The following is a 17068-nucleotide window of genomic DNA, read 5'->3' on the forward strand; positions in this document are numbered from 1 at the left end:
TTGGCACCGTGCTGTGTATTCTCTCGCCAGCCTTCAAAAGAGCTGTGCACACACACACACAGAGGCCTGCTGATATGCAACGCTTCATAATGAAAAGTGAACAACCCTCTGATAAGCAAGCTCCAGTTATCAGATAAAGACAAGACTTCATTGAGTGTTCATACATACAGGCTAAATGGACATATGACATGTATTTGATTGAACAAAATATTTTAAACATGGCAACAAAATATATCGATTGGTGATTTTCAACCAATTTTATTTGTCATCTAAAGTGGTACAATATACACAAACAAGCTTTTTATACAGCATTTTTTTCCTATAAATTTACAATAAAAGCAAAAAAGGAAAAATTAAATTTCAGTAGAAAAATGAGAACACAATGGCAACAATGTACAGCGTTCAGCTCATCAACTGTTGTATACAGAAAGCCAATGAAGAACATAAGATGAACATGCAAAGCTGCTGGCAAAACCTTTTTGAGGGATCCAGGACAACTCCAGAAACACAAGGTGAAATGCATATTTTGTAGCACTACTGCCAAACGCCACAGAGTCCAACTGGAATTTAAACTGTCTTCACCCACAGGGATATGTCAGAGTAATTATGAGAGTTGTCATGGTAATGACGCACAATATGGAAGACGGGGGGTGATTTATACACATTGCTTTCCCTAGAGAAGGTGACGGCAATCTATCCATCTGGTCACAACACAATTAAACCAAAGATGGCAAAAAGAAGGCTTGTACCTGGGCCATGTGAGGAAAAGACAATGGCATGGAAGGGGAAACCAGTATGAAGGTCTGGATGAGTTTATTGGCAATGCGCAGTGATGCCAGCCTTTCCACCCTGATGTAAACAGTTTACAGAGGACCTACCCAGCATGTTTGCCAACTGTCAGTCATGGAAGATTAAGGAGGGCCGCACACTACACACAGATCAGTTATCTTAGCAAGCGGTAGCAAGGATGAGAACTGCATGCAGCCTTCTCATCATCCTTTGCCATCTCCATATAGAGATGGCAGGTGGGTACAGAAGACTTGACTAGAGGTACTGGATAGAGGTATAGTTGCTCTCAGAGACAAAACAATTTGAGCGTAAGGGCTGGAACTGACAGGTCTGATACAGACCTATGAAATAATATAAAGCCCCATTCATGTGTGACAGACTAAAATAATAAACTGGCAGTTTTTGGGTTACAGGTTTTACGGTAAGTCATTTGCTGGTGATTGTCAGTCAAACTTCAATTACACAAGCTCCTATCGGGCTGTTGGCAACATTCAGCAGACTCCCCAAAACAAACACTTTACAAGTGCTGAGGAGTTTTTTGTCAAATAGGCGTAGACGAGTATGTAAGACACTACAAAGAGCTGTTTACAGAGAAACTTCCATCATAGAAGGGTAAAAAAAAAAAAGTTTAAAACATCTCATTAATTCAGACGGTTTAAAATAATCCAATTGCACATTTAACAGGGCAATCAAATCTACCTTTGGGTCCAACATTTTTTGTAACAACAAGCCTAATGTTTTGATAGGAAACATTTTTTTTTCTTGTTTGAAATACAGATGTTTTTAGTTTTTGTTTTTCTTTTGTTTTTAAATAAAAAACAAGCAAAAACAGATGATATATATTTAGCACATAATAGTATAGCACAATATTTATATATCTGTTTCTACATGGAACGTCTCATGATGACATAGTCATTCTTTCCTCCTGCTGAGCTGCATTCTTCTGCAACAAACAAAGACACACACACACAATCAGTCAAGCTGATCTCAGAGAGTACTGACCGTGACTGAAAAAACGTACATCATAACACTGAATTTACATCTTTGAGTTACATGTTAAATGTGTGTGCAAACTGGTTCATCAAAGAAACTAAAAGGTCAAGATGGGTCATAAATCATCAGTTGAAAAAGGCAGAAGCTGCCCCATCACTTCAACAAAATAACCTTTAAATTTCAGATATTTTAACTACTCTCTTAGCAGTCATCTGGGAGTAATGTATTAAGGCATTTCAGACTTATCCATATGAATGCTTGTAAACGGAGACATAGATGAAGATCTTCATTAAGTTATCTGACAAAGTGGCCTTTGACCATTGCACATGTAGGCCCTGTTCATGTCCTGTGTAATGTGAGGACTCACCACATTGCTGTGCCACTGGACCTTGAGGGCTGACGTTGGCAAACCGTTATCAACGCCAGCTTCCTGTTCCGACTCGCGCTCTCTCTTCCCCGAGCCACCGCTACCCAGGCGGCTTAGTCGGTCTGACACATCAGACAGCAAAGAGAGAGAAAGAGAGATGATGATAGAGAGAGAATGAATAAAACAGAACATAAGGTCACTGAATAGAGCCAGAGTGCCAGAGATTTTATTAAAGGTATCTAAACCAAAGAAAGTAGTAGTATAAAGTAGTATAACAAACTGAAATGGTCGACTTCTTTTAAAAATAACCTGTATATTTCCTTTGTGTGCATGCCTAAATACATGCCTATTGCCAACATACATGAGTGGCAACCAGGGTATAAGTGGAATAATGGCCTTTGAAGCATCCTAATACATGTAATTAATGTACATCCTAATACATGTAATTAATGTACATCCTAATACATGTAATTAATGTACATCCTAATACATGTAATTAATGTACATCCTAATACATGTAATTAACTCAGTGCCGCTTCGCACAGTGTTCTTTGCGTCCATCTCACCCATTAATTTCATATATACCTGACACCTCAGTGTCTATTATCCCTTACATATGTTGAGGGAAGGGGAGGGGAGGTATGGTGTGATGCAGCCTACTTACATGGTTGCTGTGGAATGACAAAATGGGAGAAGTCTCCCTGGCCCTGTGCGCCAGCTACTCCATGGCCAGACTGGGCTTTCCCACAACAGTCTGCGGAAAGCAGCAAGGTTACACACATGCATTACACATATTGCAGGTAAACAGTAAAGCATGTTGGAAGGTTTCATTCAGAATAATATAATGGTTTACTTGCAGTCAGTCTACTGAGACTTTATAGATATTTTGTTGAAGTTCAAGTTCAGAATTAAAATTTGTACCCCTAACCCCTAACCTTAATCAGAAATTGTTGTTAACAATTAAGTGTCAACCGACAGTTTGTTTACTATCTGAGCATCTGTTGGTAGTCTGTAGGAGTCAAGTGTGACTATGGATCTTGGCTTGTGAGCCATTGCTAGCAGCCGAAGTGTAGCCAGCAGATACGTACTCAGAGTCTCTGCGGCTCCCGCACTGCGGTGCTTCACTCCGCTGGGTCCAGCGTGCTCCTCCCCTGACCGGTGGTCCCTGCGGCTGCCTGTCCACACAGGAACACAACACAGTGATGAAAACCCCCTGCTGCATGCTCAGTAGTGCTGTCACATGAAGGCTTTGCTGATGAGGTCTTCAGGGACCACAAGGCTGTAACAATGGTCTTATTCTTACAGATGAATGCTCTTACTCATTCAGATAAATGTTTTTAGTTCTACAAATACAATCTTATTCTTACATATCATCTTGCAATTTTGCAATTTGCAATATGCCTGCCATTTAGATGAACATTTTCCTCTGTATAGAAGACTATTCTTATATAGTCTAGTCACTGCATTTATTCTATTATTAATAACTTATTCCAAACTCTGCAATGACTGTTCAGAGACATGAAACTCAACCCTTTTTTTAGCTAATAATGTTTTCTATGACTGCCTCTCAACTGTGTATGAGCTCACCATGTCCACTCCCGCGACGCCTTTTGCCAGAGGAGGGCGCTACCACTCCTTTGAGCCCGTTCACATTGACATCCTCCCCGTGGCTGGACGGTACAGTCGCCAGCAAGCCTGTGGGATTAAAGTGAGTTAAAGAATGAGATGCAGAAAATGAGAGAAAGAGTTGAAAATTGAGATAGAGAAAAGCACACTGAGAGAAGCTCAAGAGAAAGGGGATTGAGTTGTAAAAGAGAGGGACAGAAGTGAGCGACTGTCCACTGACTTACTGAGGCCTCTGTAGCGCGAGAGCTGCTGGTAGATCTGCCTCATCCTCTCAATGTTGAGGCGACTGGCCTCAGCGTGGTTCACCATGGGCTTGGGGTAGTCGACTCCCACAATGCACTTGGACGCCACCTGCACGTCCTCGGGGGCGTTCCACGGGTCGAAGATGTACTTGGTAGGGAAATCTCGGAGGACAGGTAAATAGCGTCTGTAACCATAGGGAGAGATTAAACCGCAGCGCCTCATCACAATGGCCAGAGGCTGGAAGCAACCGCCCCCCCGCCAAAGCGAAGGGGCCAATAGTACAATATAATTTAATTTAATTTAATTTAATTTAATTTATTGTGCTTATAGAGCACCAAAACATTACACATGTATCATGGCGCTTTACAGAATGTAGGCAATCAGAAAAAAAAGAAAAGAGGAAGAAAAGAAAAGAAAAGAAAGAAAGAAAGAAAGAAAGAAAATGATATATATATAGATATGGAGTCAGATCATCTCCTATTTCCCCCCTGATCAGGAAGTGAGGAAATAGACTGTGATTTCTGGCATGAAATCAGGAAGATAAGGGCACAGAGTGACTGAACTGCAAGCAGCCTGGGAGCAGGATTTCATGGTGCCTGGTCTTGCCTTATTAATTGAACATGAGATACTTCCTTCAGTAATCAGCCAAATGCCACTCTTAATGTTGTCATAATATAATTGTGGGCCATTGTTTTTTCCCAATGTAAATGAATAATATTAATGTAGACATGTACCTTGGTGTACTGTTGATATCTATTTACATATGGAAAAGTAGAAATTCCCTGCTATCCCAGAGCTGCTGAGCAGACACTAAGGGGGATATGCTAGAGGTGAAACCCACCGAATGAAATCCCCGTTGGGGTCGATGCGGCGGCCGAAGCCCACCGGGCAGTAGCAGTGGAAGAACTGCTGGAAGAAGGAGCTGCAGGAGTGGCACATCCAGCTGCCCGCATTCATACTCCAGTCAGCGTCCAGCAACAACTCCTCAAACACCTGCAGGGAGGAGAGGGAGGACAGGGAGAGGCTGGTTATGGTTATGGTTATGGTATTTGGCAGACAAACACTACATTAGTTTACTGATAGGATGTGATACTGAACATGCTAATGACGGATCTAAACAGAGTAAATGCATCTCGTTTTAAAGCCAACCAGTGAAGGGTGGATTCCTAAAAAGAACAACATAACCCACAACTGAAATTTAGGATTTACATAACTCACAACTGAAATTTAGTATACATAACCCAGCACAAAAGGGCAGGTATATACATAACCACAGCTATTTAAACTACACCATACCCTAACAGCACAAATACTTTATATCTTTATTTGAAATCCCCTTTCAACTAAATAAGTGCTTCCTTGCTCTGTGACCCCACCCCCGTGCTGCCCCGTCTCTGCCTGCAGTACCTTCATGCCCTCCTCCCAGCTGATCCACAGGTCTCCTCTGGTCAGGAAGCAGGCCACAGCGTGGCGGGACAGGTGGTGGATCCAGCCCTCCTGCCGCAGCTGGGTCATGATGGCGTCGATCCAGGGGAAGCCCGTCTTGGCCTCGGCCCATTTGGCCAGCGCCTCGGGGTTCTTGTCCCAGGGGATGCGGATGCAGATTGGGTTGCCCTCCATCTTATCAAAGCGTGGGTTGTTGGTGGCCGCAGTGTAAAAGAACTCACGCCACAGCAGCTTGTCGTAGTTAGGGTTCTTATTCACCTTGAAAGCGCGGAAACAGACCAAGTCAGTGTGGAAACCTCTAAACGGGTCAGTTATTCTCCACAAACAAGTTATTAGGAGTGCTGCTTGGGTGTTAAAGGGTGTATTCCTCTGGTGCTCTTCAGCTTGAAGATCCAAAATGTTTCCCAAATAAACAGTAATTCTGAGGCACTCACAAGGAATATAAGTTTATAATTAAACTTGGCTTTCCATTAAAAAACATGCCAACATGTTTCGTCCTCTGTGGCCTTCTTCAGAGCAAATCAGGGTGTCAGTTATTCTCTTGGACAAACACTGAGTATTCTATCATCAACCATGTACTACAACTCCGACCAAGTTCTGTACTCACGGAAAACAGATCATATTCCATTCTGTGATACTCAAAAGTGATCAAATGAATGACATCAGTGCCAGCGCTGGCTTACCTTTTTGTAGAGCTCGGTGAGTCTGGAGTAGAACAGGCGGCAGGACAGGCAGCCGAAGCGCAAGTATGGGCTCAGGCCAAGAGGACTTGCCACCAGCAGGCTGCTGTTCAGTTTGGGCCTCTGAAAGATCTCCTCCATCGTCTAGAGGACACAACACAAGTCTGTAAACTGTATTATTGTGTGTGTGTGTGTGTGTGTGTGTGTGTGTGTGTGTGTGTGTGTGTGTTACTGTGATAAGGGACAGGGATGGAGAGGTAGAAGACTAGGGAGGTGGGTTTTTACTTGAATAAGTTCATTCAAATTAATTCAAGGTCCACATACCCTAATGAATACTCCCACCCCATCAATTCTAATCTGAAGCTTACTTTCCCACTTAAACAAAAGGCATCGGTTTAACCCATAAAATCAGAGCAACAATTGATCTACTTGACAGCCAACAAATATGCATAGTGAGGAATGTCACATACAAAATAGACACAAAACGCAGTGATGAATGCTTACTGAAGCCGAATCCTTTCCAAACTGCTTCTCTATCCTGGTCAAAGCCTCCGTCTCTCCTCCAGGCCACACAACAGGACACAAGCCTTCTGTGTCGAAACCTGCCATGAGACACATAGGAAAATTATACATACTGTAATTTCCCAACTATTAGCCAAGGTTTCAGCTATAAGGTTAATACACGGGGGTAGTTAATATGGTATTAATATGTTTTTTTTTACTTGACACATTCATTGAAAATATTTCAATATGTGCAAGAAAATGTTGGCACTATGGCGTAACGGTAAAGGTAATGGATACATGGGGCAACTTTTTGAGCAATGTTGCTGGGCAACCACACAACCAGTTCCATGTGTTATTGCTTTAAAAAAATAATGTTGGCCAATATTAATGGAAACAAGCCAGAACCTCAATACTTAGGAACACTGCCCTGCAACATTGCTCAAACAGTTGTCTTGAGTTGAGTCATCATCAGTTGATTAGTAGTGGCTATATGTACTTTGCTTCCCTCTGCTGGTCAAATCTCATATTGCATTGTTGCTACCCACCTAGCTCCTCCAGTAAGGGGACTCCATATTTCTCCTGGTGGTTTTCAGACACAGGCGTGGTGCACCTGCCCATCAAGGCCTTGCTGAGCGGCTTCTGAGGTGGGTCAGGGGGGTCCATGGTGCTGACCAGTGTCTGAAATCGTTTGTAGGTGAGAGGAGGCTGACCACCATTTAGTTCAATAATCCTGAGGAGGGAATAGATAAGGACAAGGACATTATTATTATTATGATGTGTGTGTGTGTGTGTGTGTGTGTGTGTGTGTGTGTGTGTGTGTGTGTGTGTGTGTGTGTGTGTGTGTGTATGTGTGTAGTATCATCTCGCGTCTTACTTGTCCAAGTTGTAAAGTGTGTGGGAGGTCTTGACGTTGACTTCCACCCCGGCCTCTGACGCCAGCTTCTTGATGGCTGCATCTCGCTCCTTCCCGAATGGTTCTGAGTCACACTCGAAGGTCAGTCGGGAGATCTTCCACTCCTGCACAGAAATTCACCAGGGTTTAAGAGAGTGTATCACTAAAACTGACTACTCAAATACTACCTGAGGACCTACAATTGCCAGGATTTTCATGGTTGGCATTATATAAACATAAGGAGATACTGGGAAAACAGGACTGGGAGCTACAGCTAGTGTATATTTGAATGAGTCACTGCAAGGGACTTGTTGAAAAAATAAATGAATGAATTTGTAGCTCACACTACTGAGTGAGAATGTTCTGAATGTGAGTGCTCAACATTCATTCATCCAGGCGAACTGAAATGATATTATGTCATCTCAAATGCTATACAAAAAATGATAAGCAGTGCAATAAGGTCACAAGATTTTGTCTTAATCTTAAATATCTGTACTCTGTATGGATTTTCATATCTAACTGTACTCTCTTTGTGTAGATTTTTTCATCTTATGTTTGTATCACTTTCTATTTGTGATTTGGCACTAACAAGTGGAGAAACTCCCCCTACACCATTCACTTGGCAGCAACAATCAATTCACATGAATCATGGTTCTAAATAGCATCTATTGAACTGCTTTCAATGATGACTGTGACATAATCATGACGTGAGGTGTTGGTGAATCACCTTGAAGAGACGGGGAAAGATGTTGGCCGGCTGGCCTCGGATGACAAACAGACGCGAGTTTAGCTTGCGCAGGCTGGCGTCCAGATCCTCCAGACACTGCAGCAGGAACCTGCAACAGAGGAAGAGACACCACACACGCTCAGTACACACAGAGCAGATCTGTGGGGTCTTTCTCTCTCTCTCTCTCTTTTTTCTCTGTCTCTCTCTCTCTCTCTCTTAATGATTTAAATGGGAACAAAGGATCCCATTTACTGTAAAGGTTGTCCACTTTAGGTTGACAATGCCTGTAACACTCATTATCATTTATTTGTCCACTATGGTTTGAATGATTATTGCATGATAAGAGTTGATAAGAGTTTATAGATATCAAAATTATTGTTTATGCAATGCTTAGATAATGTTTATGGTCATATGACGCCCATCCGTGGCAATACTTAACATAAAAATACAGGTTAGTAGGGGAGTACTTGACACTGTAGTGTCATGGCCATGCCTGGCTCCTCCTCCTGTCTGTGTGCTGCGTCTGTCTCCGACAGGTGAGCCGGGCGCAGGTGTTTGGAGTTGTGCTAATCACTTCCTGGTCTGGGCCTTTTAAAAAAGTGCTTCAGAGGAGACCAGGTTGTCGCACCGTTCTCCCGCACCGTTTAGGATTTTGTTTTGCATATTCACTACACCACATTACACTGACTGCTTACAATTTTATTTTTCAAAACCAACTCCATTACTGACTTTAATTAACCCATTCTGTTAAATTCTATTCATTTAATAAATATAATATATATATATCGCTATTCCGCGTGTGGCCTTTCCCTACTCTGTTGCTTGCTTTGAGCCAGGTAGTAAGTCTATTAACCAATTGAGGGCACTGGTTACAGCTATTTTGAGAAATCTGCAGACAAACAAGCTAATTAACGTGGCTTATAGACAAGTAAACAAGTGACAAGTAAAAGTTGTCATGAAAATATGGATGCTTCTGCTAATCTTTCAGATTTTTCACCCAAATAGGATGTCAAATATCTAAAACTGCAATTCATGGCACTCTGATTCAACCCAAGGTGCAATTCATAACATTTAATTATTAGTGCACAATATGAATGGCATATATAAAATTATAATACACTTTTCTGTATTGTTCTACATGCATAGGATATGTAAAGGGTCAGCACCAGGATTTCTCTGGCTCTGCCTTGCTGTCACCATACGGGTTAACTATGTGACAGGGCCCAGTTTCTGTGTCCAACAACCTCACTGCACACCCTCTGTGAGGACCTGGAACCCCCCAACTCAGTCTGATCTGATTTGGTCAACTGCCTCATCACCAACAGGGAACCCCATCCTTTCTGTGGAGGGGTAGAGAAGGCACACCAGTACAGCATCGGCCAACAGACTAGGATATCCACATTTAGAACCCGTGTTTTAACAAGCTGATCCAAAGTTAGTTCTGGTGCACCTAGGTGGATGGATGGAAAGTGTCTGGTAGATAAAGAAGCCCAGACCAACACTAATGCTGTCTACTCAACCTGCCAGGTTGTTTGGACCATCAGGTAGTCAGACATAGTATTCCAAATCTGTGAAACAGCATGCTACAGCATCAGTATAGAGATTTCTGAATGAACACCATCTGCCAAACTCATTCATAGACACAAAAAGAATCCAAAGCTGCTTGCTTTCCTTCTGCCATGTTTCCTTTTTTAACCGGAAGCTGACCCTAACATGGCACCTGTAAGGGCTCCTGTCTCCTCGCTCAGAGTCTCTGAGCAGCATTAGTCATCTGCTTTGGACAAACTCATTCCCAGGCCGGCTCATTAAGACACCCATCTGGCCTGAGGTTGGGGCTTGCTATTTCAGCGCCATCCTAAGCTTCCATCATCCCCATTCACACTTGCCACGTGAGGGAATCCCTCTAAATTGAGCAGCACAGGCTGTGTGGCTCATGCTGCCCCACCGAGGGGTCAGCTGGAGGTGTTCAAATTAAGCACGTGCCATCTGAGACACCAAACACGAAAGATCTCACATCAGTTCTGACTTCGATGTCCAATCCTTCATTCATCCTGAGCTTTAAGGTCAAACTGGTTTTCAGACATCTGTCTGTCTAAAGTCTGTTCACTCTTAAGATATTCTAAACACCAACTAAATGCAAGGTGAGCTGAGATCTCCATACAGACATACAACAGACACCTTGAGGTGGCTTGCCTAGCAGATCTCAAACCTATTTCTGCCAGGTCGCTCCCAGGTGAAACCACTACTAAGCGTTCCCTAGTAAAAAACTAGAATGATTTAGAATGATTAATAGAGAAATAAAAATATATTATACAAAAAAATTTAGGTGTCCTTTCCTCTTCAGAGGGTTTACAAGAAAAACACAGTCCAGCGTACTGTCTGAGAGGTGTAATTATTTCATTATTCTAAAGCATCTACTGTTACTCAGTTAATTAACTGATACATAATCTCATTATATGGATCACTCTTACCTAAACATATTCATGTAAACTTGAAAGCCAGTGTTTGATTGCACATGACCCTGTATTGTTTGTGGCTCTGGTCATGCGTCAGCCATTACACAACCACCAACATGGCCTACATTTATGTTTTCCTCTGCACGTTTTTTCCTTTGCTCTCTCTCTCTCTCTGTCTCTTTTTCTTTCTATCTCTCTCTCACACGCTCTTTCCTCCCTCATATTTGAGCGTGCCTCTGGCTCATGGTGCTTCTGCGGACACATGGGCATGTTCCCTACAGACCTCATTACCCACCGAGATTTACCCCACACCGGCGCTCAGAGTCATTAGGCCTGCCTGCAACCGTGTGTCGGACAACAGCATTTACTCACTAACGTGACCGAGCTTCAGATCTTTGACGGGACAGTGTTCTGGAGTGACCTTCAACAACATACTAAGTGACAGTGCTGTCTCAAGTTAAACCAAATCAACGAACATCTTTTTACAATGTCACATTGAAATCTGAAAACACATTCATATTGAATGAAATTTCAACTTCATGCATCACATACTGTATCTGTAATCAAGATAGGTTAAATCAGCAATCTTATTCAGATTCTACTGGTGAGAGTAGTCACAGTAAAAAGTGTCTTCCTGATATGCTTGTCATTCACTTTAAGAATAAGTAAATGACATAAGGAACAGAGCTGTAAGCTAGATGCGCTTTTGATAGGAAACAGATCCTTAGGAATGTTCTGAAGCCAAGTGTACAGGTAGGCAGCCTTGATCTGTGTTTTCCTTCAGCCCTGTGGCTAAAAACAGAAGTAGAAACAGATGCTTATGGGAGTATGAACGGGAGAGGCGTTCTGTAGCCGTCTGCCTAGCTATGAATGCAGAGTAAGTCCCACCTGTTGAGGGAGTCTATCTGTCAAGCCGCCCCAAAACCTCTCAACAAAAATCCCTCACAAATTACATCCAGGCTAATAACTAGAAATTCTTTTGTTTTTTCTGTACGTATCCTTCATTTCTTTATCAATTTGTGACTGTGACCCTAAGTCAGTCACTTTGCAGTGCAAGCTGTGCCAGCTAGCGTCTGAGACGGAGCTACGTAGCTGCCTCAGCACACAAGGCCTCCTGAGCCTGCTGAAAAGTAGGTCACTGCTATAGCAACCAGTGGTGCAGGAATATCTGAGTCTTGGTTCTTAGTTGGCACACTAACCCAGGATCCCACCATATTTTGTCATTTTCCCACATTGGTGAAGTCGTATTAAGAACAGTTTAGGTATCGAATAATATAAATTCTGAAAAATCCAGAGTTGGGAGTTCCCACTATTGTTAAAGTTAGCACCTGATCTCTAAGCTAACATTAGCACCAGTGCAACCACAGGAACAACCAATAATATGCATCTTGATGAAGAGTAGGTGTCATAATTGTGATCAATGTCAATGACTGTGCAATGGACATCTGAATGGATAGTAAAAAGCCAACATGTTGATGTAAATATTTCATTTCGTTCTTTCTGACTTTCTTGGTACTGTATCTTGTGAAAACTACAATGTAAATATAATGTATTGGTATACACCACAGACTGTCAGTAGAGGATACGATATTAGTTTGACTTAGTAAAAGAAACAACAAATATAAAACAAACTAAACATGACCCCACATTATTATCTCTCTCTCACACAGACTCCATTTTGCCATCACACACACACACCATTGGCATGCAACTATGCTGGAGCCTCAGCACAGACCATCTCCCATATGGTGTGTTGGAGTTATGGGGGGACATTACGTTGGAGTGTAAAGAGTTGCATAATATATACTGCACAATATTGCACAATATAGTCAGCAATTGAGGTGACTGTTTTACTGCTCAAATGTTAGATCAGCCATAAATGACTTGAGATGGTCAGTCATCATTAGATTAGAAACCAAACAGATATGATAAATGGAATTAGTCCTAAATTAGTTCTAAGTAATAAAAAAAAACCCTGCTTGGTACTGGATACCCTGCGCAAAACTGTCACATCCATAACTGCAACACAATGCCATGGTATTTAGTTGCCGTTATGGACGTGACAGTTTTGTGTGGGATTGCCCTACACTTAATGTCTCACTTTCAAATATTGAGGTTGCACCACAGGTTCTGGGTCTGTCACTGCATGGCAAATTCAGCCAGAATTCAGTAAAAACACAATGACAAACAGATGACCTTGTGTTGACATGTCAGAGTGTCAGAGCATAATATACCATTACTTATAAAGTCTTAACAATGTGAATGTGTGTGTGTATGTTGTCTGTATGCTACTGTGACCTTGAATTTCCCCTAGGGATCAATAAAGTATCTATCTATCTATCTATCTATCTAACAAAAATACAATTACTTTGTAAAACACATCCAGTAAAACATTTCACTTCTGTGTTGTTATTTGGCTCACAAGGTCAGTGTTAGTGTAACGGACCGGCCCAGGTCCGTTTAGTGGATCTGCGCCAAATGCTAATGAAGATCTGGACCAAATCTGGCCCAAATACATTTTGCTGTCTGAGTAGGCTACTAACTGTCCATTATCACAGAGAGATCATACTGTTCTAAAAGCAGGTACAAAGTAAATCACGCACCTCCACCTGTTGACACCCACACTCGACGAACCTGCGAACCAAGGATCCAAAAAGTAGACACAGCGCAAGGTGTCTGCCCCCTGCACGGCCTCCAGCAGGGCAGGGTTATCATGAAGACGCAACCCCTTACGGAACCAGTGGATTGAGTTTACGGTCATGATGGACCAGGCTGTCAAAAAAAGATGGAAAGAAATACAGAGAAAAGAGAGAAACAGGAAGAAAGAAAGAAAGAAAGAAAGAAATGCTAAATTACATTTCAGGACCTTTTTGTTAAATGGATATTTGCTTCATTTTCCATTTTCCTCCTCTGCTTTATGATTCTAAAAACAAATCGGAATAAAACATCTTAACAGAACCCATAACTGAAGAATGATGCATTATTCTATAAAGTTACTGTTTTATCAACATCCTACACACTAATAAACAGTCCATACTGCAAACTGTTGGACAACTGAACTTGTAGACTGAATTTGTCATGTCAACATAAACAAAATAATAAGTTAATTTATCACTTGAATCTGCACAGTTACAGACACACCTGAAGGGTATCATCATAATACTTTCTTAAAATGAGGTTATATTAATGCCAAATAACCACAATCACTGATTTAGACATAATATTAGGTCATTTAAGACCACAAAAGTCTTTGCCATAAACTACACACAAGATACTCAGACCATAAAAGATGTTAATGTCGAAAATAGTTCAAATTAATTTCAGACAAAAAATTAGGTCAGTTGCAGAGAAACTACCTGGGCCTGGGTGACATAACCATACATTCTCTTAAGATGAATACTGTATGATAAAATTAATATATCAACTTACCTATAACAAATGGATAAGTGCTGGTGTCCTATGTCATCCCCAGTGACAAAATAGGTTAAATAGTCTTCAAGACTATGTTAATCACACCGTTCTCAAGTTATTGACACACTGTTTCGACTGTGCATACACTGTAGCCTACACTATAACCGGGGCAACAGAATGAATGGTTTCATAACTGTTCTTGCAACTGCGCATGCCCCAAATGTCCTGTACGAACAACAGATATAGATACAAATATTCTAGATCTAAGGTAATCAGTTATCCTAAGCCTACAGTTTAATATTCATTCACATGACCACTATGTCGGTGACACACAAAGACATATTAACATTTCAAATGCACAAAATTAAATGGCACGGGTGTTTAATCAACACTTTCTCGAAACGTGTATATCTAGCTTTGCTATATCTATACAAATCGTGCCTCCCTTGCTCAACTGTGCCAACACAAGACCTAGAAAAGCAGAAATCTTATTGGTCGATTCTGATGTGACGCACGAACTGCGCCTCACGTTTATGCGGCGTGTATACAAAGCACTTTTTAAAGACTTATGGGGTGTTTTGAATACAAAATACATTTAAGTTTAATGTTTCAACGACATCCGCTCACTTGAAATTGATTCAACTTCAATTTTTATAAAGTTAGAGAGTATATTTCACCGACTGAAACCCCGCCCTATCGTAAAATGATAGGTCGCCGTGGAAAATACCCGTATGATCACGGGTGCCCGCTTTTTGAACTGTATGTGCTCCATTTGGAGTCTCACGGCTACAGTTTCCTTATAGATCGTTCAAATAAGTGCAACTAGGCTCGTATCACCGCTCTGTGCAGTGCATTAATGATTTCAATTGAATCCGTGCAAACTGCTTAGCCTATCAAATGTACATTAGGCTATCTATCTATGTAATTGCATAATGCTTAAATATCTGAAACAAAAGTAATTTTATAGAATTTTATATTTTAAATTAATTTAGCCTATGCCTCACCTAGCCTACAGTTTGTCAGGAAGCTAGGAAGATAATGAATTTACCAACAAATTCATTAGCTTCCTGACCAACTGTAGGCTAGGTGAGGCCTATAACAGGCTAAATTAATTTAAAATATAAAATTCTACGCTTTCAGGTTATTGAAAGAATGCTTCATTTCTTTATTTAGTGATTAGCAAATGATGCAATTCAAAGCTATTTGAGAGCTGTAAACATATTATAATAAATAGTAAAGAACAGAAAGTTTGAAAAGAGATAATTTGTTGTTTATTTTAGATATTCCAACATGGCCATGACTGATAGGTATACCCTAAATGTATAGAATATTGCATTATGATATTTCAAACTAAGGTCACCTTAATAAGTATTACAGATTATTCAGCCAGTAAGCCTAAAGAAAGTGTACCAAAATGAACATGGACTATTAGAGCAATCAAAAAGAGTTGTCTGGGGAGATCAGAAATAACAAGCATATAAGGCAATCAGGAAGAATTGGCAAAACAGACAGAACCTGTCATTCAGTGTAACAGAAAGCATTTGTTGGCAGTGATTGCCTTTAAAGGTTGTGCAACACACTACTAGGTAAACTATGTAATTTTTGTCCAAACATTGTACTCATGTGTTCAAACCTGGTGTAGTTTAAGATTTTGTCCATGTCATTATTTTCAGTTAGTTAGGCAACAGACTTCAGTATTTTGTTTTTTTCCCAACCCTGTTGAGCAAATGTTAAAAACCCATGGGTGGTAGTGGATAAACCCATACTGCATCTCCCAAAAGGAGCAGGACTAATGCATGTAAGGCTGCTGGTCCTGATGGCATCCCCGGTCCTAAGGGCCTGTGCTGTGTAGCTGACTGAGGTTTGAACTGACATACTGTATTTAACCTGTCACTAGCCCAGGCAGCCGTCCCTGCATGCTTTAAAACCACCTCCATTGTGCCGGTGCCAAAACACTCCAATGCAAAGAGCCTTAATTACTTTTGTCCAGTTGCACTCACCCCCATCATCATGAAGTGCTTCGAGAGACTGGTCCTGGCCCACATCAAGGCCTGCTTACTACCCTCACTGGAACTCTTCCAATTCGCCCGTCAGAACAGAAGCACAGAGGATCTCTACAGCACTTCACTCCGCCCTGTTCCACCTTGACAATAGCAACACCTATGTGAGAATACTGTTCATTGACTTCAGTTCAGCAGTCACCATCATCCCCTCCAAACTGATCACCAAACTCTGTGAACTGGGCATCAGTACCTCCCTCTGTAACTGTATTCTGGACTTCCTAACCAACAGACCAGTCTGTTAGACTGCACATCTGTACATGGCTCTAACACCATTGTCAAGTTTGCAGATGACACTATGGTGCACACAATTTCTTGTGCAGGCCATGGTTCTTTCCGAACTTGATTATCGCATTGGTTTTTAATCAGCCAAAGAAGAAACACAACTTTTCTGTTACTCTTTATTGGCTTCCTATAGCCTACTCAAGTCCCTCACTCTGGTCTACAGGACACTCACTTAATTGGATCCGCACCTTGTTATTTTAATTCTATAATCCAGCTTTATGCCCCCTCTCTTGCCTATTGCAATGGTCTTATGAGTGTCTACTGTGTCGGCCCAACATTAAGGGGTCACAGTCAAGACTCTCTTCATCTGTAATTCCTCACTGGTGGAATGATTTAACCAATGCTCTTCATTCTAGTGATAGTTTTTGGGATTTTCAAAAAGGCATTTAAAATATACATGTGTGTGAAATGTATTTACAGAGGGAATTTTGGATATTTCCTTTGATTGCTCCATAAATCTGAAAATACTGTCAACAAATTAACCCTGAGCCAGAAATCTCCACTTCAGGTCTGTAAAATACTCTACAGTAGCCTACAAACTACATATTTAAGGAAATGTAATTAGCCCACCTAAAAAAATATTAATCTA

General features: G+C 41.3%; 1 protein-coding gene across 1 annotated transcript; it reads right to left on the bottom strand.

The window, feature by feature from the left end:
* Nucleotides 1–234: 234 nt before the first annotated feature.
* cry3b (cryptochrome circadian regulator 3b) lies at nt 235–14506 on the bottom strand. Its single transcript, XM_048255594.1, has 15 exons — nt 14153–14506; nt 13327–13495; nt 8268–8376; nt 7523–7665; nt 7194–7378; nt 6649–6746; nt 6148–6288; nt 5426–5722; nt 4860–5011; nt 4000–4202; nt 3737–3844; nt 3238–3324; nt 2814–2903; nt 2150–2271; nt 235–1732 (listed from the first exon to the last, which is right to left on the bottom strand). The coding sequence occupies exons 2-15, from the start codon at nt 13482–13484 to the stop codon at nt 1688–1690; spliced, it is 1938 nt and encodes a 645-aa protein (XP_048111551.1). The 5' UTR covers nt 13485–13495; nt 14153–14506; the 3' UTR covers nt 235–1687.
* Nucleotides 14507–17068: the final 2562 nt, after the last annotated feature.

Source organism: Alosa alosa, chromosome 10 (assembly GCF_017589495.1).
Source record: "Alosa alosa isolate M-15738 ecotype Scorff River chromosome 10, AALO_Geno_1.1, whole genome shotgun sequence".
Classification (NCBI taxonomy): Eukaryota; Metazoa; Chordata; class Actinopteri; order Clupeiformes; family Clupeidae; genus Alosa; species Alosa alosa.